Source organism: Spinacia oleracea, chromosome 6, assembly GCF_020520425.1.
Source record: "Spinacia oleracea cultivar Varoflay chromosome 6, BTI_SOV_V1, whole genome shotgun sequence".
Taxonomy (NCBI): Eukaryota; Viridiplantae; Streptophyta; class Magnoliopsida; order Caryophyllales; family Amaranthaceae; genus Spinacia; species Spinacia oleracea.
This window is the reverse complement of record NC_079492.1, coordinates 43,821,421-43,847,223: the sequence shown is the minus strand read 5'-3', so window position 1 is coordinate 43,847,223 and position 25,803 is coordinate 43,821,421. Positions and strand designations below refer to the sequence as shown.

Genomic DNA, 25,803 nt, shown 5'->3' with positions numbered 1-25,803 from the left:
GGCCTCTTGGGACGAAATTCGTCTGTTGAATGCACTACCTCGACCGGGGCATGTGTTGGATCTACGATAAAAGCGGTACCAAGCCGGCGCAAATATTACCCATAGAAGCCTATCATAAACTACGTGACATGTTATATTTGCTTCATGTTGTAATGTTAGTTATGTGTAGAGAATTACGTGATTGTGTTGTGATTGTGTGTGACAAATAACGCTAGAAAACCAACGACCTTAAAAAAATTGCCCAAACATTCATAAACACCAATTGGCCAAAGAGTTGTACCAAAATACGTGTTCCACAACCCCGAACGATCGCCACAAAAATAAGCGACACTCAGGACGGCCTGTAACGGATCCCACAACGCTGCACAACGCGTAAAGGACGTTATTAGGCAAGCACGCAAAATTAAGTCGTATGTACGAAAAAAGAGATACGCGAACATAATACGAGTACCAGTCAGGGACGCAGTTTCAGCGCCCCTGGTTGGGCGCCAATCATTCCAACGCCCCTTGCTGGGCGCTGAAGTTGTTGCCTGACCTTTTGGTCAGGCACAGTAGCCTCGGTACCCGCGCATAAAATATACGTAGCGACAAAAAAGATTTATAACAAATTTTCTACGAGGACGTATGAGAAAAGGCACTCGATTCTAAGAACGACTTATAAAATAAACAACTCTTGTGTCGTCGTTAGGCCTCCTATGACGATAATGTTCGGCACCAAAAACCGAGCATGCTAATTTAAATAACTTTGAATGTCACATGGGCAAAGTATTCAAAAAATGATGTTCAAATAAAGTTTTCAAGGAAAAATAATGTTCGAATAAAAAATAAATAAATCCGAGTCTAGACTAGGCTATGCCAAAGTACAATCTAAATCCTAAGTCTTAGTTGTCTTATACATATAATCGGTCCTAATGCTTGGTGTCGTTCTGCAAGTTAAAAGGTTAAAACATATTGAGTCTCCCTTCCTAACATTTAAATCAATAAGCACCCCTATGTAATTGTCATCCCTTGCTAAAAACCTACGGCCTCAACACTCTCTCTCACCAATAAAAAGAATATATTACGTAATTCAAGTATTTGCCAAATGGAAACAGTCACATTCTAAAAATCATTCCTCCATAGTCGTGTTAGGTTATGATACATATGACAATTCATAAATCATGCGGAAAAACCATAAAGCCAGGAAAACATATTATTTACACATAATCATTTAGCATAGTTTAGATGCATACTCTTTGTTGCGTGCCTTCCCTAGCTGCACCCGAACCGAACAAGAACAAGTCTTTAGGACTCCAAGTGTCGTCCCTCCGTAGATAGTCCACAGCACGTCCGGATCCGCCTTAAGATTGACCAACTAGAATCGCCCTTAAGGTACTACTTATTTTCGGCTAAATGGGCAAGAGTTATGGCTGATTTTTCTGCTTAAAAATCCTAGCTTTGAATACTTGAAAACTTATGTATAAATAATGACCCTAGGCCCCTTATTTATAGAGGTATGGAAAAGGAATTGGAATCCTATTAGGATACTAATTTATTTAATTAGAATCCTGCTAGGACTCTATTTAAATAAACTTTATCTAATAGGTTTAGGATTTAATCTTTTATCGAATCCCGATAGCTTTAGGATTCGCACACGAGCATCGCACGAGCACCGTACACCCGCGCAGGCCTTGCGGCCCACGCTGAGCGCACAGCGCTCGGCCCATGCTACTGTCCGCGCGCGCCCATGGCTTCGGCTGGGCCTGGTCGAGGCTTTGGCGTGTGTTGGTGATGCGTGTGGCTTGCTGGGCGATGGCCTGGCTTCGTGCTGGGCCTTCGTCTAGCGAGCCTCGTCCGATGCTAATTCGTACGATACGCTTTCGATTAAATTCCCGATTCCGAAATTTATTTCCGATACGAACAATATTTAATATTTTCGATTCCGGAATTAATTTCCGTTTCGAACAAATATTTAATATTTCCGTTTCCGGAATTATTTTCCGATTCCGATAATATTTCCGTTTCTGACAATATTTCCGTTTCCGGCAATATTTCCGATTCCGGCAATATTTCCATTTCCGATAATATTTTCCGATACGTACCATGTTTCCGTTTCCGGCAACATCTACGACTTGGATAATATTTATATTTCCGATACGATCCATATTTCCGTTTCCGGCAATATCATCGTTTCCGGAATATTCATTTCTTGCCTGTGACGATCTCAGCTCCCACTGAAACCAAGATCCGTCGATTCCGAATATCCATAGATGGAGTATTTAATGCCATTAAATACCTGATCCGTTTACGTACTATTTGTGTGACCCTACGGGTTCAGTCAAGAGTAAGCTGTGCATTAATATCATTAATTCCACTTGAACTGAAGCGGCCTCTAGCTAGGCATTCAGCTCACTTGATCTCACTGAATTATTAACTTGTTAATTAATACTGAACCGCATTTATTAGACTTAACATTGAATGCATACTTGGACCAAGGGCATTATTTCCTTCAGTCTCCCACTTGTCCTTAGGGACAAGTGTGCATTTCCTAATTCCTTTGTCGCTCGATGCTTGCTCTTGAACATAAGGTAAGAGTTGTCATCCTTATTATGTCCAGAGGTGTTCCTCGGTTTCAGAGTTCAACTGATCAAATAAACAGATAATCATAGCCTATGATTCATCCGAGCACGGCCATGCATTTCACAGTTTCTAGCTCTCCGAGTGGCCTTGTACAACTTTTAAGCATCTCATCCCGATTTATGGGAGGACAATCCCAATCTTGCGATCTTGAGATTAGACTTCGTTTGATAGGTGATTACCTGAGCGTTGCCTTTATAGCCTCCTTTTACGGTGCGACGGTTGGTCAACGTCAAAGCAACCAGTTCTCAAACAAGTAATCTCAAATCACTCAGGTATTGAGGATTTAGTGTCTAATAATTTTAATGAAATTTACTTATGACAGATTTTCATCTCTTACAGTAAAGTTTCATAGGTCTTGTCCGATACTAGTCTTCCTAAAGTAAGTATCTATGCAAATGATTATGACATTGCCATGTCCACATAGTTCAAGAAACAAAACTACTAGTCATCTTGCATTCTAATCGTCTAACGTTTTCTATGCGTCCAATTTTATAGAAAACTCCGACTAGGGACCATTTTCAACCTTTGACATTCAAGTTCACTTGATAGACATTTCTTAGTCACAGGACTGGTCCTGACAGTCTATCTTGAATATATTGTCAAATTGAAGGGACTCATCATTTAATAAACCACAAATTAAATGGAAAAATGAATTCTTTTCATTTATTGTGAATGATTGACCAATAATGTTTTACAAAGATTTAAACTCTAAAACTTTAAAACATTAAACAGGGATATCAAAGCCATTCTCCAATATGCTTGATTCCCATAGCGGCAGTGTGCGAGTTGTGCTTCGCCTGCGGCAGAGGTTTAGTCAATGGATCTGATATGTTGTCATCAGTTCCAATCTTGTTTATCTCGACTTCTTTTCTTTCAACGAACTCTCGTAGAAGGTGAAATCTACGAAGTACATGCTTGACTCTCTGGTGGTGTCTAGGCTCCTTTGCCTGTGCAATAGCTCCGTTATTATCACAATACAGGGCTATTGGTCCTTTAATGGAGGGGACTACACCAAGTTCACCTATGAACTTCCTTAGCCATATAGCTTCCTTTGCTGCTTCATGTGCAGCAATGTACTCCGCTTCAGTTGTAGAATCCGCAATGGTGCTTTGCTTAGCACTTTTCCAGCTTACTGCACCCCCGTTGAGGCAGAAGACAAACCCAGACTGTGATCTGAAATCATCTTTGTCGGTTTGGAAACTTGCGTCCGTATAGCCTTTAACAATTAATTCATTATCTCCACCATAGACCAGGAAGTCATCTTTGTGCCTTTTCAGGTACTTCAGAATATTCTTGGCAGCAGTCCAATGTGCCTCTCTTGGGTCTGACTGGTATCTGCTCGTAGCACTGAGTGCATACGCAACATCCGGGCGTGTACATATCATAGCATACATTATTGAACCAATCAATGATGCATATGGAATCCCATTCATTCGTCTACGCTCATCAAGTGTTTTCGGGCACTGAGTCTTGCTTAGAGTTATTCCATGAGACATGGGTAGGTAGCCTCGCTTGGAGTCCGCCATCTTGAACCTATCAAGCACCTAATTGATATAAGTGCTTTGACTAAGTCCAATCATCTTTTTAGATCTATCTCTGTAAATCTTGATGCCCAATATGTATTGTGCTTCTCCTAGATCTTTCATCGAAAAACATTTCCCAAGCCAAATCTTGACAGAGTTCAACATAGGAATGTCATTTCCGATAAGTAATATGTCATCGACATATAATACTAGGAAAGCAATTTTTCTCCCACTGACCTTCTTGTATACACAAGATTCGTCTGCGTTCTTGATGAAACCAAAGTCACTGACTGCTTCATCAAAACGTATATTCCAGCTCCTGGATGCCTGCTTCAATCCGTAGATTGACTTCTTTAGCTTGCATACCTTTTTAGCATTCTTTGGATCCTCAAAACCTTCAGGCTATGTCATAAACACAGTTTCTGTTAAAACACCGTTTAAGAAAGCAGTTTTGACATCCATCTGCCATATTTCGTAATCGTAATATGCAGCGATTGCTAACATTATCCGAATAGACTTTAGCATTGCAACTGGTGAAAAGGTTTCATCGTAATCCACACCGTGGACTTGCCTGTAACCTTTTGCAACCAATCTAGCTTTGAAAACTTCAAGTTTCCCATCCTTGTCCTTTTTCAGTTTGAAAACCCATTTGCTTCCAATGGCTTGGTAGCCATCTGGCAAATCGACCAAACCCCATACTTGGTTTTAAGACATGGAGTCTAATTCAGATTGCATGGCTTCTTGCCATTGCTTGGATCTAGGGCTCGTCATAGCTTGTTTGTAAGTCGCAGGTTCATCACTTTCAAGTAATAGAACGTCATAGCTCTCGTTCGTCAAAATACCTAAGTACCTTTCCGGTTGAGATCTATATCTTTGCGATCTACGCGGGGTAACATTTCTAGATTGACCATGATTCTCACCAGATTCTTCTAAAGATCTCTGAGTTTCATCCTGAATGTCATCTTGAGCATTCTCTAGAGTTTGTTGTTCGACTCGAATTTCTTCGAGGTCTACTTTTCTCCCACTTGTCATTTTGGAAATGTGATCTTTCTCCAAAAAGACACCATCTCGAGCAACAAACACCTTGTTCTCAGATGTATTGTAGAAGTAATACCCCTTTGTTTCCTTTGGATAGCCCACAAGGATACATTTGTCAGATTTTGGATGAAGTTTGTCTGGAATTAATCGTTTGACGTATACTTCACATCCCCAAATCTTAAGAAAAGACACATTTGGAGGCTTTCCAAACCATAACTCATATGGAGTCTTTTCGACAGCTTTAGACGGAGCTCTATTTATAGTGAGTGCAGCTGTATTTAGTGCATGTCCCCAAAATTCTAATGGAAGTTTGGCCTGACCCATCATTGACCTGACCATGTCTAGCAAGGTTCTGTTCCTCCATTCCGACACACCGTTCCATTGTGGTGTTCCAGGAGGAGTCAATTCTGATAGAATTCCACATTCTTTCAGATGGTCATCAAATTCATAGCTCAGATATTCACCGCCTCTATCAGATCGCAGTGCCTTAATCTTCTTGCCTAATTGATTCTCTACTTCACTCTGAAATTCCTTGAATTTGTCAAAGGATTCAGACTTATGCTTCATTAGGTAGACATAACCATATCTACTGAAGTCATCAGTGAAAGTGATAAAGTAGCTGAAACCACCTGTAGCATTTGTACTCATTGGTCCACATACATCTGTATGGATTAAACCCAATAGTTCATTTGCTCTTTCTCCAACTTTAGAGAAAGGTTGCTTTGTCATTTTGCCAAGTAAACATGATTCGCATTTACCATAATCCTCTAAGTCAAATGGTTCTAGAATTCCTTCCTTTTGAAGTCTTTCTAAGCGTTTCAAGTTTATATGGCCTAATCGACAATGCCACAGATAGGTGAGATCTGAATCATTCTTTTTGGCCTTTTTGGTATTTATGTTATATACTTGTTTGTCGTGATCTAATAAATAAAGTCCATTGACTAATCTAGCAGATCCATAAAACATCTCTTTAAAATAAAACGAACAACTATTGTCTTTTATTAAAAAGGAAAATCCCTTAGCATCTAAGCAAGAAACTGAAATGATGTTTTTAGTAAGACTTGGAACATGGAAACACTCTTCCAGTTCCAAAACTAGCCCGGAGGGCAACGACAAATAATAAGTTCCTACAGCTAATGCAGCAATCCGTGCTCCATTTCCCACTCGTAGGTCGACTTCACCCTTGCTTAACTTTCTACTTCTTCTTAGTCCCTGTGGATTGGAACATAAGTGTGAGCCACAACCTGTATCTAATACCCAAGAAGTTGAATTAGCAAGTATACAGTCTATAACGAAAATACCTGAAGATGGAACGACTGTTCCGTTCTTCTGATCTTCCTTTAGCTTCAAGCAATCTCTCTTCCAATGCCCCTTCTTCTTGCAGTAGAAGCATTCGGATTCAGAAGTGGGTTGACTGACCTTCCTCTTTACAGATTTGGCGCCAGTTTGCTTAGTTGGGTTGGCCTTGTTGCCACCTTTCTTAGCATTCCTCTTCTTTCTAGATTTCTTGAACTTGCCCCCACGCACCATAAGCACATCCTGCTTATCACTTTTGAGCGTTTTTTTCAGCGGTCTTCAGCATACCGTGAAGCTCAGTGAGCGTTTTGTCCAGACTATTCATACTGTAGTTCAGTTTGAACTGATCATACCCGCTATGAAGAGAATGGAGGATGGTGTCTATAGCCATTTCCTGAAAAAATTGCTGATCCAGCCGACTCATATTCTCAATGAGTCCAATCATTTTGAGAACATGTGGACTTACTGGCTCGCCTTTCTTAAGCTTGGTCTCAAGAATTTGCCTATGAGTCTCGAATCTTTCGACTCGAGCCAGATCTTGGAACATGTTCTTCAACTCACTGATGATTGTGAAAGCATCTGAGTTGATGAACGTTTTCTGCAGATCTGCACTCATGGTGGCGAGCGTTAGACATTTCACATCCTTGTTGGCATCAATCGAACGATTGAGGGCTGCCTGAGTGACCCCGTCGCCTGCGGCTTCGGGCATCGCCTCTTCTAGGACATACTCCTTTTCTTCCTGCATAAGAACTATTTGCAAGTTCCTTTGCCAGTCAAGGAAGTTTTTTCCCGTTCAACTTCTCCTTTTCGAGAATTGATCGAATGTTGAATGAATTGTTGTTTGCCATAGTTAAAACTACAATTGAAAAGAATAAACAAATAAATAACCATTCACAGTTTCTCTTAATAAACTTAAATTCTAGCATACATGCATAATTCAATGTTCATTAAGCATTTTATTCAAGTTATGTGTTCCGGCAGGTGTGAATAAAATGATTCCAAGATCCTAAAATCCTTGAAGAACTAAGCACAGTTTATCGACTTAATCCTAAAACATCTTAGGTAAGCAAAAGCCTTTTGCTAATAGTCTAGAAACTATTCTTGGTTGATAGGTACGTCTAAGAACTTATTAGGTAAACCTATCGATTTTGCCACGACATAAAAGGACTCCTTACTTATATCGTTGAGTTTCACCAAAACTAACATGTACTCACAATTATTTGTGTACCTTGCCCCTTTAGGACCAATAAGTAACACCTCGCTGAGCGAAAACTATTACTAGATTGATGTAAAGGATATCCAAGCAAGTGTATATTTTGGCATGGCACCTTTTAACTCAATTTTTAAGTTTGGAACTTAAGGCTCTTACTATGTTGGTTAGATTTTAAGTGAACTAAAATCCTTAATCATGCAACATAATCAAGCTTTTGATCTCATGCATTTTAAGACATATTCAAAAGCAATAAATAACTTAAAACATGCATAAGATAAATGTGATCTAGTATGGCCCGACTTCATCTTGAAGATTTAACTTCAAAGTCCGTCTTGAAAATCTCCGTGGGAGGCACCATTTTCTTCAAATAGAATAAGCTATAATTAAAACTAATTACAACTATTTGATGGTACGCAGACCATATTTGAATTGAAAAACAACTTTGGTACTTTAGACCAATTACATTCAAATTAATGGTGCGCAGACCATATTTTCTATCCTATTTGGGCCATACTAGTCACTTCATAACCTGCAAAACAGTACATATACAATATATACCATTCACCCATTCATTATCATGAATGGCCCACATAGCTGGTTAGTAAAACACATTATGCATCACATAAACATTTGCAGCAATTAATCAAGGGCACCAATAATCTACAAATTATTCAGTCCTTATTAATTCTAATCAAGTTGTTTTAACCTTAAGGATTTGTAGACCTAATCAAGAGTTTATGACTAAAAGGGGCTCCCACTTAAACCAATAAATTCATATGCTTTACTAATTTTAAACATAAAAATGTATTTCTAGTCTAACCGGAAACATACAAATTTAATTAAAATTTAAAGCTCATATAAATTTATAATTGAATCCAAAAAGTTTAATTTAATTTCAGTCGTATTTAAATTAATTCATGATTTTAATTTTAGTAAAATAATTAGAATAAATAAAATTTATTATAATTACAATATTCAAAATTAAAATCCAAGAAAATAATTTAAATTATTAATTTTAAAATTAATTAAAATTACGTAAACTGAAAATTTCAAATTAATTTTTCAAAACGATCTAATCGCAACGCAACAATCCCACGCAACGCACGCCCATGGGCCACACGCACACAGCCATCGCTGGCCATGTGCACGCAGCCCATGCGCTGCCTCGCATCGCTGCTGCTCACCATCGCAAGGCATCACGCATTTTGCTCGCTGCGCGCGCCAGCGCTCGACGCACGAGCATGCTGCCGCAGCCCATCGCTGGGCGCAGCGCTCGTCGCACGTCGCAACACGCACCCGCACGCCATCGCTGGGCGCAGCGCTCGTCGCACGCACAATAAGCACTCGCACGCCATCGCTGGGCGCAGCGCTCGTCGCACGCACAACAAGCACTCGCACGCCATCGCTGGGCGCAGCGCTCGTCGCACGCACAATAGCGCTCGGTGCGCGCGAGCGATCGATGCTTGGCGCAGCACTCGTGGCACGCGAGCTTACGCTCGCTGCGCGCGAGGCTCCGCACGCTTGCGCGAGGCAGTGCGCGCTGTGGCCCAGCTCGCTTGCTGCCCACACGCGACTGCTCGTGCCTTGCTCTCGCCCTCGCCCATTCGCCCATTGCACACAGCCCACGACACAAGGCAGGGCTGCTGCCTTGTGCTCGTGCACCATGGCCTTGCTCATTGCATTCGTACCGCATGGGCGACGAGCTCCCTTGCTCGTCGTCACATGCCCGCACTATACAACACCCCTTGAGGGTGACACGTAACGTCCATTGCTTTGTGCGTGCAAGTTATATGAGCGAATCGCATAAAAATTTAAAATTTATATTCAAAATTAATGACAAATTAATAAATAATATTAATTTCATAATTTTAGGGCGAAAAATCGAAAATTTATTATTCAATTGATTTCCGATTAACATGGATTCAAGTCTAGGTCATAAAAATTTAAAATTTAACATAAATTTACAATTTTTATGGTGGTTTTTAATCATAGGTATCTAATTAAATTATAATTAATTATGAAAATCAAATTAATTCTAAATTATTCTAATTTTCAACAAATTAATCATAATTACAAATTAGATTGCATAATTAACAAGGCTAGGCATTCAAACTTGTTAAACATATACAGTAGGTCAATCAAAAATTCAAGATTTATCAACAAGAATCGCAAATATTTAATTTAACATCTTAAATTTACGAAATTTTGCATTCGAAAAACTAAAACCTCCAAAAAGTCATAGTTAGGCTTCGAATTTGAGAATTCTGGGTTCGGCCAGGAAAAACCATAAAGCCAGGAAAAAACATATTATTTACACATAATCATTTAGCATAGTTTAGATGCATACTCTTTGTTGCGTGCCTTCCCTAGCTGCGCCCGAACTGAACAAGAACAAGTCTTTAGGACTCCAAGTGTCGTCCCTCCGTAGATAGTCCACAGCACGTCCGGATCCGCCTTAAGATTGACCAACTAGAATCGCCCTTAAGGTACTACTTATTTTCGACTAAATGGGCAAGAGTTATGGCTGATTTTTCTGCTTAAAAATCCTAGCTTTGAATACTTGAAAACTTATGTATAAATAATGACCCTAGGCCCCTTATTTATAGAGGTATGGAAAAGGAATTGGAATCCTATTAGGATACTAATTTATTTAATTAGAATCCTGCTAGGACTCTATTTAAATAAACTTTATCTAATAGGTTTAGGATTTAATCTTTTATCGAATCCCGATAGCTTTAGGATTCGCACACGAGCATCGCACGAGCACCGTACACCCGCGCAGGCCTTACGGCCCACGCTGAGCGCACAGCGCTCGGCCCATGCTACTGTCCGCGCGCGCCCATGGCTTCGGCTGGGCCTGGCTTGCGCTGGGCCTGGTCGAGGCTTTGGCGTGTGTTGGTGATGCGTGTGGCTTGCTGGGCGATGGCCTTGGCCTTCGTCTAGCGAGCCTCGTCCGATGCTAATTTGTACGATACGCTTTCGATTAAATTCCCGATTCCGGAATTTATTTCCGATACGAACAATATTTAATATTTCCGATTCCGGAATTAATTTCCGTTTCGAACAAATATTTAATATTTCCGTTTCCGGAATTATTTTCCGATTCCGATAATATTTCCGTTTCTGACAATATTTCCGTTTCCGGCAATATTTCCGATTCCGGCAATATTTCCATTTCCGATAATATTTTCCGATACGTACCATGTTTCCGTTTCCGGCAACATCTACGACTTGGATAATATTTATATTTCCGATATGATCCATATTTCCGTTTCCGGCAATATCATCGTTTCCGGAGTATTCATTTCTTGCCTGTGACGATCTCAGCTCCCACTGAAACCAAGATCCGTCGATTCCGAATATCCATAGATGGAGTATTTAATGCCATTAAATACTTGATCCGTTTACGTACTATTTGTGTGACCCTACGGGTTCAGTCAAGAGTAAGCTGTGGATTAATATCATTAATTCCACTTGAACTGAAGCGGCCTCTAGCTAGGCATTCAGCTCACTTGATCTCACTGAATTATTAACTTGTTAATTAATACTGAACCGCATTTATTAGACTTAACATTGAATGCATACTTGGACCAAGGGCATTATTTCCTTCAAGTCGCACAACCCCCAAAGTGAGCCTAAGATGTCAATATCATTGGCAAGAAAAAATTAATGGCCTCAAGGATTATGATCACATTGGGTCACGACTATCATAGTCCTCTCGAGCCACTCGCTCCTTGAAATACTCCTAGGTACGGACTAAAAGATTTTCCATGAATGCAACATGAAGAACCATGAAAATACCCAAATCAGCATACCATAAGGCTACCATTGGGGTAAAGCAATACACACTAAGAGGGAAGCCGCACTAATGATTCTAGTCTTGCAAAAATGAAAGTTTGATCTCCTCAACTAACTACCTTGCCAACATTAAGCAAAATGACGCATGACAAATGAACACCCAAGGGTTAAAATCTAAAGTGTCAACCAACGAAAGTTATGGTCCAATTAGCCTAAGTCTGAAAGTTGCTTGGTCAAGTATTATAGGCTTACGCCACGTCATTATTTTGAGTCTAGGCCACCTCCTCGTATTCATACACGGGTTATAATCAGAAAAATTAATGAAAGTTCGAGTCTAAATCACAACTTCTAATTAAATCCCGGAAACTGGAATCTGAAAATAAGCAAAAAAATTATTTTCGATGTAATTCTTTCGTTAAATTTCAATAAAGTAAAAACAACATTTTGAATCTACGCTATTTGCACATTTTAAGAAACGACTAAATATGCTTGCAAAGTAAGACAATTTAAAGGTCCACCCTAGGCCTACTAAATTTAAAGGTCCACCCTAGGCCTACTAAAATTAAAGGTCCACTATAGGCCTACCAAACGAGGCTCACTCAGTCTCGCCTCGTGACTCAAACACTAGTAGAGAAATCGTCATTTGCAACTCATCAATTGCAACCCACGCAAGTCATACGAGTTGCAACAAGGGTTTGGTCAACGCGGGTCAACGTTTTAATGAACTATTCGCAGCAACTTCATTGACCAAGCACTACGAAAAAGCTAATTTTTTTTTTGAAAGAGGATTTCGCAGCGCGGGAAGCATGTACAAGTTGAAATTAAACTCATTAATCGCAGCTTGTGGCCGTACTGAATGCTGCAACTTATAATATTCACAGCCTCCATGTCTCGAGTTTGCTGCAATTCAAGGAAATTTTTTCGGAAAACATTCAATTCGCAATCTCAATCTATCTTCTCAACCCAGCCACCACAGATCTAGAATCGCAATCTCTCTCCTCCGCATATTCTCCCAATCTCCATAGCCACTCGCTACTTCACCGCAGCTCGCTCGCTCCTCCGCATTTGCAGCTCGCTCCTCCGCATCTTCACCGCCTGCGTACCTTCATCTTCTCCTCTGCTCCACTACGTACCTTCCTCTTCTCCGCTGCTCCACCGTCTGTTCTTTTTCGATCTGTTCACGGGAAAGGTAATCGATCTGTTCTTTTTCAATTCGGTTGTTATAATTTCTTGAATTAATTTTCCCAATTTTAATTTTGTTGAATTAATAAAAAAAATATTCTCCCAATTTTAATTTTGTTGAATTAATTTCGCGTTTCATGTAATTCAATTCTGCAATTTCACATTTCGCGTTTCATATGATTTTTGCAATTCAATTCGCGTTTCATATGATTTTGTTAGCTATTATGGGGATTAATCGTTGAAATTAGATCGTTGTGCAGTTTTTGACCTGGTGGGAATGCTGCAATTTCATTCTTTCTTGTTATTGTTTAGAGATAATCATGAATGTGCTTGATTGAATTTGTTAATCTTGCAATGTCTCGAATAAAGTGTCTTAGAAATCGAGATTCACAATGGAAATGGTATTTTGTTTGATATCTTCATCATCTTCACTTTTACGAGTCTTGTAGTCTTGTCATTTGGATCAATGTTAACCAATACCGACATTGATTAGTCTAGTTTGTAACATATATGGAGTTGGTTTTTATGATTTATTTTTATCGAGTATTTCCCATTGTTTGAATTCCTTTGTCTGTGCCTGGCTGGTAATATTTCTATAAAGATGCTTAAAACACGAGCCTGTAGATGTGTTTTGGGACTTTCTTTTCTTCAACATTTGGTTACAAACTTACAATTCATAGTCTTAAATCTTTACCTTGTTTTTTTTTTTTGGCCTCCGTGGAGAATACGAAAAATATGAAATGGGGTTTTGGCAGATACTTGAAGAGATGGCTATAATTATGAGCAAAATCCTTTGGGTTGTAGGTGTGGAGTATCAGTAATCATATCACCCCTCTCTTTACAGGAATCTTTGTTGATAAGATTTTTGCTGATAAAAGGGGCCATATTTTTTTTAAAATTTCACATCATTGATTCAAATTTACTTTTGTATTCTGGCATGTTGAAGAGTGCAAGGGTTCAGTTTTGAGTTAACTTGGAACTTCTGAATACCACTTATTTCAAAGTGGGCTTTGGTAGATGAATTGTTAAATTTGAATAGTGTAATTTTCTGAGAAATGTAGGGAATCAGTTTTGTAGCTGATAGGAATAGGATGAATTGTTAAATTTTATTTTTAATCTCTTCAATTTTGCAACTGAATGTCTTAATGTGGAATTTTCGCAGATTGTTGGGCGGTTAGGCCTTTATGGCCTGTTCTCTCAAATTTGGGTTGTATATCATGAAAGCCTTTGTTGAAAGAAGATAGTAAAGAAAAGATTGTCATATTTTAATTGTCATCTAAAAGCATGTTGTTGTTGAAAATCTTTTGGGGCTGGATGCCATTAGTTCTCTTTTAATACTTATTCTTGACGTCATGTGGTTCCGGAACATGTTTTTCTTATCTGTTAATTAACTTGAGTTCCTACTCATCCTTGTTATCCATGTTTTCAACCGACAACCGGAAATATCTGTTTTAGTGTTGTTTCTTTGGTCTATCGCAGTGACACAGAACATAGCTGATACCTTGCAAGCCTTTTTCTATTTGATGATTCCAATATGTTTCATGTTTCTCATTTGCTGGTTTTTTAGCATTACTCTATAAATTGTTGTCCAATTTTTACATTTTTTAAAGTCTGAATGGTTTTATCAAGAAATTTCAGACTTCAGATTTTGTTAATCAGTATAAGCAACCAAAATAAAGGGCGATTTCTGAAAGAGGTAGCTTGGTGTAATAAGCTGATGTGATGTTAGTGTGTGTTTAATACTTCAATAACTTTTTGTTTTTGCTTCTGCTTCTGATCATGTTGACTATATGAAATGGACTTAAAACAACATTTGAAGCAGATAGTTCATGAATTCAAGATATTGAATTATTGCTGTTGCTCGGAATATTGAATTATTGCTATTGTTGTTCCTGTTCTCTCCTTGTAAAAGATGACCGTAATTCGCTTCTGATTATTGCAGGAACACCCTAGATTTTTTGTTAATTTTATGTGTATAATCATAAAATTTATTGTTTGACTTGTTTGAAGTAATATTATTATAAATTTATTCAATTTTGTATGTTTTCATTTTCAGGACCCCTTGCTGGTATTGCTAGTTTCTTGAACCAAATCATCCATTTGAACTATCAAGGCGTGAGTTCTTCTACTAGGTGAGCATAATCTCCCGACTGTCATTCTCCTCTTCCATTTTAATTTAATATAATTTTCTTATATGTGAGTTTCGAGATAATTTTTTAATAGCTTTTGTAGGTTTACAAATTGTTTCTTATTAGTTGTTTGTGTTATTTATTTTCCGAGTTAGGTTCATATAAAACATGTAATTAGTTTAAAATGAATCATTAGGTTCATTAGTTCAAAAATGGGAGCGACAATGTCTCATTTTAGCTTAAATATGTCCATAACAACCCAACAAGCCTAAATCGTGCATAACTTGATTGGAATGAGTCTTAGAAAGTTTAAAATAAGCATATCAAACATGTAATTAGTTCTAAATGAGTCCTTAGCTATGTTACTCCGACACTTCTTCCGGCGGTGGGTGTCAGTGTCGACACGACCCGACCCGCGACACCACACCCGACACGTGTCGGACACGACACCGACACCCGTGTCTGAGTAACATAGGTCCTTAGGTTCATTAGTTCAAAAATGGGAGCGAAAATGTCTCATTTTAGCCTAAATATGTCCATAACGACCCAAAAAGCCTATAACGTGAATAACTTGATTGGAATGAGTCTTAAAATTTTAAACAAAGCATATAAAACATGTAATTAGTTTTAAATGAGTCCTTAGGTTCATTAGTTAAAAAATGAGAACGAAAATGTCTCATTTTAGCCTAAATATGTCCATAACTACCCAACAAGCCTAAAACGTTCATAACTTGATTGGAATGAGTCTTAGAAAGTTTAAACAAAGCATATAAAACATGTAATTAGTTTAAAATGAGTCCTTAGGTTCATTAGTTCAAAAATAAGAGCGAAAATGTCTCATTTTAGCCTAAATATGTCCATAACGACCCAAAAAGCCTAAAACGTGCATAACTTGATTGGAATGAGTCTTAGAAAGTTTAAACTAAGCATATAAAACATGTAATTAGTTCTAAATGAGTCCTTAGATTCATTAGTTCAAAAATGGGAGCGAAAATGTCTCATTTTAGCCTAAATATGTCCATAACCACCCAACTAGCCTATAACGTGCATAACTTGATTGGAATGAGTCTTAGAAAGTTTAAACAAAGCATATAAAACATGTAATTAGTTTTAAATGAGTCCTTGGGTTCATTAGTTAAAAAATGGGAGCGAAAATGTCTCATTTTTGCCTAAATATATCCATAACGACCTAACAAGCCTAAAACGTGCATAACTTGATTGGAATGAGTCTTAGAAAGTTTAAACATAGCATATAAAACATGTAATTAGTTCTAAATGAGTCCTTAGGTTCATTAGTTAAAAAATGGGAGCGAAAATGTCTCATTTTAGCCTAAATATTTCCATAACGACCCACAAGACTAAAACGTGCATAACTTAATTGGAATGAGTCTTAGAAAGTTTAAACAAAGCATATAAAACATGTAATTAGTTTAAAATGAGTCCTTAGGTTTTGTAGTGCAAAGTTGGGAGCGAAAATGGTTCATATGTTTTTTTATATATATATTTATATGTTTGGTTTACTCATGTATATGTAAGGTGTTATTTGTTGAAAATTAGGCGTCCTGGGATAGACGGCAAACGGACTAGTCTTGAATACTTGTCCGGAGTGGAGTAATTTTGTAGACAAGTTGTGGAACACCAAAGGAGTATTGGGGTTGGAACAATATTTTGCCCTTGTTGTGACTGCAAAAATGTCAAGAGATGGGATGACATAGAGGTCATAGAAGACCATCTGGTTCGTCGCGGGTTTAAACAAGACTATCACACATGGTATTGGCATGGTGAGAGTCTTGATTCAATGAATGAAGATGGTGTTGATCATGAGGATAATGATGATAGTAGTGATGCAGAAAGTGTTGAGAGTGATGAGATGGATGAAGAAGATGGCGACGAGGAAGACCGGATGAGTGATATGATGGATGGGATTGGAGATCATGTAAAACCACAATCTAAGATGACGGAAAACTTGAACGAGGCTGCTAAAACACCGTTGTACCCTGGTTGTACGAAGTTCACAAAGTTGTCTGGTACCTTAAAACTTCATAATGTGAAAACAAAGTTCGATATCTCTGACGTGGGCTTTGATCATTTGTTAGCAAAATTTGGTGAAATATTACCAGAGGGGAATACCCTCCCCTCTTCTACCTACTACGCAGAAAAACTAATGTGTCCTTTTGGGTTAGATTATATCAAGATCCATGCATGCCCGAATGATTGTATACTCTATCGAAAAGAGTATGAAAATTTGGATAAGTGTCCAAAGTGCGGCGAATCATGCTACAAACGAACAGATGGTGATGATCCAAAAAAGAAAGCCCCCCCGGCAAAGGTGATGTGGTATCTACCGATAATACCAAGGTTTAGGCGTCTGTTTGCAACTGAGAGTGATGCTAAGAATCTTAAGTGGCATGATGAAGGGAGAAAGAAAGATGGGTTACTTAGGCATCCGGCCGATTCTCCGCAATGGAGAAACATTGATAGGGCATATCCAGAATTTAAAAAGGAGGTTAAAAATCTTAGACTTGCTTTATGTACGGACGAGATGAACCCGTATGGTACACTTAGCAGTCACTGGAGCACATGGCCGGTCTTATTAGAGATATACAATCTCCCTCCTTGGTTGTGTATGAAGCGTAAGTACTTGATGTTGTCACTTTTAATTTCGGGGCCTAAACAACCCGGAAATGACATAGATGTATACTTGGCACCCCTCATAGATGATTTGAAGCTATTGTGAAATGAAGGTGTTCCAATGTATGATGCCCATACCAAAACTGACTTCACTTTGCGGGCCATGATTTTTTGTACCATTAATGACTTTCTGGCTTACCGGAACTTGTCCGGGTACAAGATTAAAGGAGAGAAGGCATGCCCTATTTGTGAGGAGGAGATGACACCCGAATGGTTGGACTACTTCAAAAAAAAATGTGTATCTGGAATTCAGAAAGTTTCTCCCTCGTCATCACCCATATCGTAAGAAGAAAAGGCAATTCAATGGGTGCACGGAGGAAAGACAAGCTCGTACGCCTTTGACTGGAAAATAAATTTATGAGAAGATCAAGAATATTGAAACGAGTTATGGTAAATGCGGAAAACAGGAAAAAACACCGAAGACTGTTCTTTGAAAAAAAGTCTCAATGTTTAAAATGAATCATTAGGTTCATTAGGTTTAAAATGGGAGCGAAAATGTCACTAAACCATTTAAGTTACTGATTTCTCAATGTTCTTAGTTATATTGTTGAAAGCATTAGTGCAACTTTCCGTTTTCTTTTTTCATAGAGTTTTTTTGTTTTAAAGGAAATGGTGACGCCGCCGCCAAAGAAGAAGGCTAAACCGCACCATGGTAAAGGAAGTGAGAAAGGGAGCACCAAAGGTAGTTGTGTCCTTAAAAAGGGATCTGGATCAAAAAACAAAGATGCATCAAAAAGTGATAACCCCATTGGTAGTAAAGTTGATGGCCTTAGGTTGAGTGTGAACTACTATCTTACATGATGTCCAATATGCCTAAATTTTCATCAGCATTATCACTTCCTGCTTCAATTTTCTCGTACAAAAAGGACACACTGACTTCTGTCAAATCTCGTGATATCTCTGAGTTTCTCACGAAGGATTTCGCCGGTATTAAAGTACTTCAAGTTTATATGATGTATGTTATTCTGCCTATGCTATCTCATTTGATTCTACCTACATGGCGATTTATAAAATCTTTGTCATCCTTTGATCTTATGGTTAATGACCCTATGTTTGCATATGTAGGTACTTGTATCATGAATACATATGCCCCTTACAGTTGTCTCATATTAACTTTTTGTGTCCCGATGCAATTTCTTGTGCCGCAATGAAGAAGAATCGTTTAAGCGTTATTGACTATATAAAAGATGCTTTCTTAAATGAAGGAAAAAGGATGTGCAGTCAAAATTCTTGTTGGCTCCCTACCATGAAGGGTATCTTATATAACCTGCTAACTTTTATATATGTTATTTATTTTTTAATATTATTACAACTCTTGTTTTCATGCAACTAATCATATAATTGGGTACTTTATAATAGGAATCATTGGGTTCTTATCGTCCTTGATCTTGTCTTTGGCCTAGCATACGTGTTTGATTCGGCCACTCCTCCCCCTCCCGAGACACGGAAGTTAGAAGGGTTCAATTGTATACAAATGTAAGTTGAATGTACAAACCCATTTGCAACTCATTATATTATGTCAATAAAACACATGCTATATTTAATTTCTTTATTGAAAGTAATATGATTAGATTTTTGATAGAGAACTAAAGTGTTATAATTATTATTTATGTAGGGCATATAGAATTTATTGGACTAATCTTGAAAATGACAAACGGAAGATTAAGTCACAAAAGTTACGATTCATACAGATGAAGGTACTAATTAAAGTTTGTACTCCTTAAATCTCTTAATTTGAAAATATTTGCTTTGACACATATATACGTGCCTCATTTGTGTAAATAGTGTGCTCAACAAGTTGATGCAGTGGATAGTGGTTATCATGTGATGAAATACATGCATGATGTTGTCACAGTATACAATGAATACAAGGATAATTTGTCTGAGGTACGTACGTGAACTTATTTAATTAGGTATAAGATTCAATTTTCTCTTAAATTAGTTTTCGAGTAATTAATACCAAGTTTTTGTTTTTTGAAGGGTTATGTACAAAGAGAAATGCCATATTCTGTTGAGGAATTAGAAGAAACTCGAGAACAATGGGCAAAGTATTTTAAGGACAACTATTTGATGGATGCCGGCGAATGAGTTTGTTGTCTAGTAATGTTATGTTTTATGTTTTTGTTATGTGTTGGATATGACGTTGGATGCTACTTGGAGCATATATATGGTTGTTGGAACATATATGTAATATACAGGTCTAATTTATAAATTCCCGTTTTGCCGGGTTTCGCAAATTACAAAGGATACTATGGCAAAAATTTTGCAACCTATTAAACTATTTATAATGTTTTTATTATAATTTTTTGTCAAAATAATAGGATTGTCCAGGGATAAATATATAAATATGCATCTGATCGTAGCTATTATATTTATTTAAAAAAAAATATATATATATATAAATTGCAGCGCGTGTGGTAGCACCAAGTTGCAAAATGACAACTAATTGCAGCGCGTATTTCACAACAAGGCGTTGCAAATACTTTTTATTTACAACTTATATGGGTTGACCCGCGCTGCAACTAATACACTATTTACAACTTATACATGTATACCCGCGCTGCAATTAACCTATTATTTGCAGCGAACATAGGCGCTGCAAAAAATCTTACAGTATTTGCAGCCATCACATTTGCAGCGCGCGAAAACGTTGCAAAAAACCCGTTTTAACCGCGCTGCAAATGTGATTTTTTCTACTAGTGAAAGACCACAACCATCTACCTTTTAGCCCAAATAAAAAGGGGGAGAAATCCCAAGCAAAAAAAGAAAAAAGAGAAAGAAAAGGGAGAGCGAAAAGAGCGAGCCATTAAATACTTAGCCCGTACCTCCCAAAGTGCGAAATCTACCCAAGTAAACGAAGGGAAAGAATTGAGTTAGCCCGTACCTCCCAAAGTGCGAAATTTACCCAAGTAAACGAAGGAAAAGAATTGAGTCAACCAATCCAAATCATACCACAAAAACTACATAAAGTTCTACGATCTTCTACCCTTTCCAATCCTCATGCTTGACTAATACCTATACAAATTATCCTATCTCATTCAACCCATCTTTCAAACCGTCTTGAGTCACGAGTAAAAAAGGACAAGCAAAAAGTACATTCTACGCTTAACGTAAAAAAATAATAAAAAAGAAACTTTGCAAAGCGCCTTTAAAGTTCGTCTAAAAAAACAAAAAAGAAGCATTTAGCGCACAAAAAAAATTCGCAAATATTTGGCACAAAACGAAAAGGAGCAGCGCAAAAGGTAGCCCAGAACGCATTTTCAACGCCCAGCCCTGGGCGCCAAAAATAATAACGCCCAGCTCTGGGCGCCGTTCCTGCTTATCACTTTTCAACTCCCAATTTCTAAAAGTGTTCGTACATTTTCCTATATACATGCGGAAGAATAACGAACACTTGGGGGTTAAAATATCATATAAAATACGCAAAATACGCGCGCTGCAAAATTTTCGTACACTTATTTCAAACATTACGGTTCCACTCGAACGTACTTGTTTAAAATTGGCATTCTAAGAAACCATTTTCTGACTAAGAACTACGCAAGACCTGATTCCAAATTAAATCTATTTAAGGCGGATACGTAGGCAATCCATGATTCGGTCCAACCAATTTGCAAAAATGTTAAAGCCTATAGAATAACAAGAATAAAAAATAGAGTCCCTTATTGAAATTTAATTACTTGCAATCCAAGTCGAAAAAAATTTAAGTCAAAGGAAGAATCCAAGTCATCAAGATGCCAAAACAAGCACACATCGAAAAATAAATAAGGGCACGTACCCTTGCCAGAAGGAGCACTCACACTCCTAGGCACTTAGCCAATACTCAAAAGATCGCTTTGCCTCAATTGAATGGGGGCTAGCACGAGCGTCCATGACCCCCAAAGTACTCGACTTGACCCTCCCTAAAGCAAAGTAACTCACTTAAAGACCTTCTTTCACCGCTAGACACAGTCATAATCGCCAACAAGTAGTAAAGGATTTAAGCTTGCAATAAAGAGGATTGTTCTAAGGCATCGCCCCATCGTTCCTTCGAACTCAGGGCACCCGTTCATGGTAATTCAAATGCTTGCGAATCCCAAAAATCAATAGGACTTGGCACTTAACCAAGGCTCACCCTACTCAGACATATGACACGGGCATCTAAAATCGAAATCTGAAAGCATCATTAATGAGAAGACATAATAGCAACTGGGGGCTAAAAATTGAAATGAAAGAGCTAGGGAAAGAACTAAGTGTACCTTGACCTTTTGTACAGACATACACCAAGTAAATCTAAAACGGTTTATATTCCCGCAATTCTGGAAAAGATGGCTCTAAAAGCCTAAAGCATGTGCCACACGGGCACAAGTAATATCTTGACGCCTGCACCCTGGCTTCCAGCGAATCCTTACACATCATCCTGAAAATCGTAACAGTATTTTGATTCACTCATGTAATCCTGTACGAACCCTTCTATAAGCCAACTTACTTAGGACACCTCGGATTGTACACAGTAGGACTCGGATTTCAAATAATTTTCAAAGACTTCTTCGAACATAATAAAGTGTCGTTGGTTTAATCTAAGTATGCGTTTATCTCGATGTTGCAAGTGAGTCAAAAAGATTTCTAAATATGATTATGGGTAAAGAAAGGCACCTAGATTTTGGTCAAGGCACACTTCAACATGTGACTACCTTGACCATGGCAATGTCGCACAATACGACATTTACAAGAGAAGTAGCAAATCACTATTCGAACGTACCTCGCACTAAACGAGTCTGGTTCAAACTATTCATGATCCATGTCACCATGAATGCATAAAGACGTATGCCAAGCATTATAGCACCAAGCCAATCCCGTAGCTACATTTGGGGGCTTGAGAAAAACACTATAAAAATGCTCGAAATGATGATTTTATTGCAAATTCTCGACGCTAATGCTATACACACGTCATAGGGGCACAATCCTAAGCTTTAATCGAACAAACCTTAGAATGGCTACAACCCCTCCCTAATTCTAAGCACTACTTAGAATGTATAAAGTTACCCCACTAACAAGGGTAACTGAAAATCGCGAGTCACCAAAACTCCGATCAAACTACTGCACATAACGCTCGCCCTACAAGCGCCTGTTACACAGTCTACGTCGTTCCAAAGCAAAAGCAAAAGAAAAATCAAGGATAAAAAAAACTGTCAAATTCTGCCCAGAAATCATTTTCAACGCCCAGAGCTGGGCGCCGATATCTTTAACGCCCCAGCCTGGGCGCAGATTCTCTCGGCTTGCCAAATTTTTCCCAGATATAAAAACAAGAAAGAAACATCTATGAATCCTCGCATCGAACGAAGTAATAAGCCGTGCACACCCACGCAGAAGGTGCTACACTTGTTCGAGCACCTGAACAAGGCGTGATGAAGTACTCCAATGCAAAAAATAATAATGATATCCCAACACCTGGAGAAATGTTCTAATACATGTTGTTAGGCCACACAAGCCTACGTCGCACCATAAGTTCAACCATCCCACAGTACAAGTCTAAAAAAAAGAGTAAGGCATATTGCACTAATGCGGGCACGACCAAGAGCATGAGGTAAAGACTACTTATCGCCCAAATTCAAAATGCAAGCCACACGACTTCTACATTAAGGATTAAAGGTAGCAAAATATTACCTACCACGGAAGGGATAGCTCGCACCTACATGAGCGGAACCCCAAGGCATCTTTCTCGAAAGAACCTACAAAAATCGTACGCCAAAAGGAAGCATCCCAACATGCATACTTGGGGGCTCCAAGCTAAGAAACGACCATAGCAAAATAAAAAATCTCGAGGCAAATGTTTGAACGATCGAAAGGGCACGATGCTTGAGCCCACTTCGTGAATGGGCCTGACCCCTATCAAGCTTCTAAGCAAACTATTCAAAATCAGTCATTGCTCAAAAAAAAAATGATTCAAGCGAACTGATTAATGGACCGCACGCAACGACCATTCTATGAACGCTCGTTCGCACATACATATCATCGTTCTAAGAATCGAACATTCATGAACGCGTTCAAAAGGAAAAAATATATACGTTCAAAATAACAACAAGAGCGATCAAAGTCTTACGCCTCAAGGTATGTTCCTCGGGCCATATAGACTCGCCCGACTATTGCAATAACTGTACGCCTTAAGAGCAACAGTTCCTTTAAATAATCGCCCCAAAGCGACAAACACCGTAGTCCACCAATCGGCTACGGCTTCTCGAGAAATCATCACGAGAAATTCCTGCCTGGGACGCACTTTCAACGCCCAGGACCAGGCGCCAGATATTCCGACGCCCAGCTCTGGGCGCTGAAAACCAAAAATAAAGAAAAACAAAAGAGAATAGAATACGTAGAATTTCCAAGTGAAATAAACGAACGAACAATAGGCGAACTGTGTCATCAAAAGACCAGCCCAAACAACATTTTCAACGCCCCACCTGGGCGTGAATTATTTCCACGCCTAGGCCTGGGCGCCGAAAATGAGCCCAGGCCCAAAAAAAAGCCCTGACTTCTATAGGGCCCTGCCGTATCCATTCGACTCGAAAATTGTCGATTTCTTTACTGAAAGTCGCACCTCAAGGCTTTGTTAAGAGTAGCACACCACTACAAAGACCGCTCGCACTTACGAGCACGATCCCAAACACGATCAAGAACATTACAAAATGCGTATCCCCAAGGAACCTCTTTGACAAGAAATGACCGTCAAGCACGAGTGCTTGAGGGCTCGAAAGAAAATATATCTTTCAAAAGAGAGTATTCAAAGTTAAAACAATATTCCCAGACTATGCTGTACGAAGTCCCGTGTTTGGATAATCTCAAAAGATAAAAATGGATTACGACCTCAAGACAAAGGTCGTCGTTGATACTTATACATAGTCCCCTAATCAAGGACCGAGGTAGTGGCAAAATTGAGACATAAAAACTAGCTCAAAACCATGAAAGACGATGACCACGAGACAATGGTCCGTCTAAGCACGTTGTCAACCCACATTCAGGTTACAACTAAATCCGAGCATCCCTCTAAAGAATTCGCTCCTACAAGAATGAATAAAAGAAATTCTCAAAAGAAAGAACATACGAAATAGGGACTTGCCCACCCCAATCGGACAAGATCGCGCCACGAACTACGCGAGTCCCAAATTGAAAAGACGAATTCAGGTTCGCTCACCTCCAGCGGGCGCGCGGGGCGTCCACCCTTAGCGGACAAGGCTCGCCCACCTTCAGCGGGCGGGGCCTGCGTCACTAACCGCGCAAGTCCTCAGTTTTCGAAAATGAAAAGAAAATAAAATCTTCAAAATAAAAACAGGCTCGCCATCTTCAGCCGGCGGGGTCTACGTCACAAACCGCGTAGGTCCTTATTTTCAAAAAACTTCAAAACAGATTCGTCCACTTCTATCGGACGGGGTGTCCACCCTTAGAGGACAGGCTCGCCATCTTCAGCCGGCGGGGCTACGTCACTAACCGCGTAGGTCCTTATTTTTAAAAAAACATCAAAACAGATTCGTCCACTTTTATCGGACGGGGTGTCCACCCTCAGCGGACAGGCTCGCCACCTTCAGCCGGCGGGGTATGCGCCACTAACCGCGCAGGTCCTTAGTCGCTGCAGCGATAACTTTTTCTGGTTTTCCCTTTTTCCAAAAATTAAAGGATTGGTTTTCCGTTTTTCCAAAAAAGAGCGATGTGCTGGATTTTCCTTCGTTTTACGTCCTATAAAAACAAGGGGGTTTTCTCGTTTAGCTAACCCTGAAAATGAGAATCTTTAAAAACATTTTTACCGCCTGGTTACACTTTATAGCTTTGATTTCGAAAACATCTATAGACACTTCCAATGACAAAGTGAGGGAGTCTCTATACATCTGTAGGTACTTCCAATGACAAAGTGAGGGAGTTTCTATACTTAACAAATTCCAATGACACGTGAGGAATGTGTTAACACTTCATGTGATGACCCTTAAGTTAAATGTTATCACTCGGGGGCTCGTGAGACCCTCGCAAAACAGGTCACATACACCATGGCTTGTATGACGCACTCCGTCTAGTACTTTGACCATCGTCTCATCTCGAGACTCAGTCAAAGTGGGGGCTAACTGTAGACACCTACTTTTGTCCCCATTCCCGAAAGGGAAGGTTCGATGATGAGAACATAAATCTCCACTTGGCAACGCATCTCCTATAAAATAACGAATCTCAATCACCCTTTTCATTTCAGCCAAACCTGCTATTTATAGAAACCTGCTAAGAATAGTAACTGCCATAAAAGGTAGTTGTTAAAAGTGGCAAGTCATAAAAGATAGAAACCTGTCAGAATTAGGTGTTG

The 25,803-nt window shown here is 39.0% G+C and overlaps 1 protein-coding gene across 1 annotated transcript in view; it reads left to right on the top strand.

Annotated features, from left to right (window-relative positions):
- The window catches only part of LOC110788552 (uncharacterized), a 41,636-nt gene extending 21,903 nt beyond the window's left edge, over positions 1-19,733 (top strand). Inside the window, exons 2-7 of the mRNA XM_056832146.1 lie at positions 12,328-12,676; positions 14,726-14,801; positions 18,849-18,965; positions 19,105-19,186; positions 19,275-19,376; positions 19,470-19,733. Of these exons, the coding sequence (XP_056688124.1) occupies positions 12,328-12,676; positions 14,726-14,801; positions 18,849-18,965; positions 19,105-19,186; positions 19,275-19,376; positions 19,470-19,577 (834 nt within the window). The 3' untranslated portion in view covers positions 19,578-19,733. The remainder of the gene's footprint in view (positions 1-12,327; positions 12,677-14,725; positions 14,802-18,848; positions 18,966-19,104; positions 19,187-19,274; positions 19,377-19,469) is intronic.
- The last annotated feature ends 6,070 nt before the right edge of the window (positions 19,734-25,803 follow it).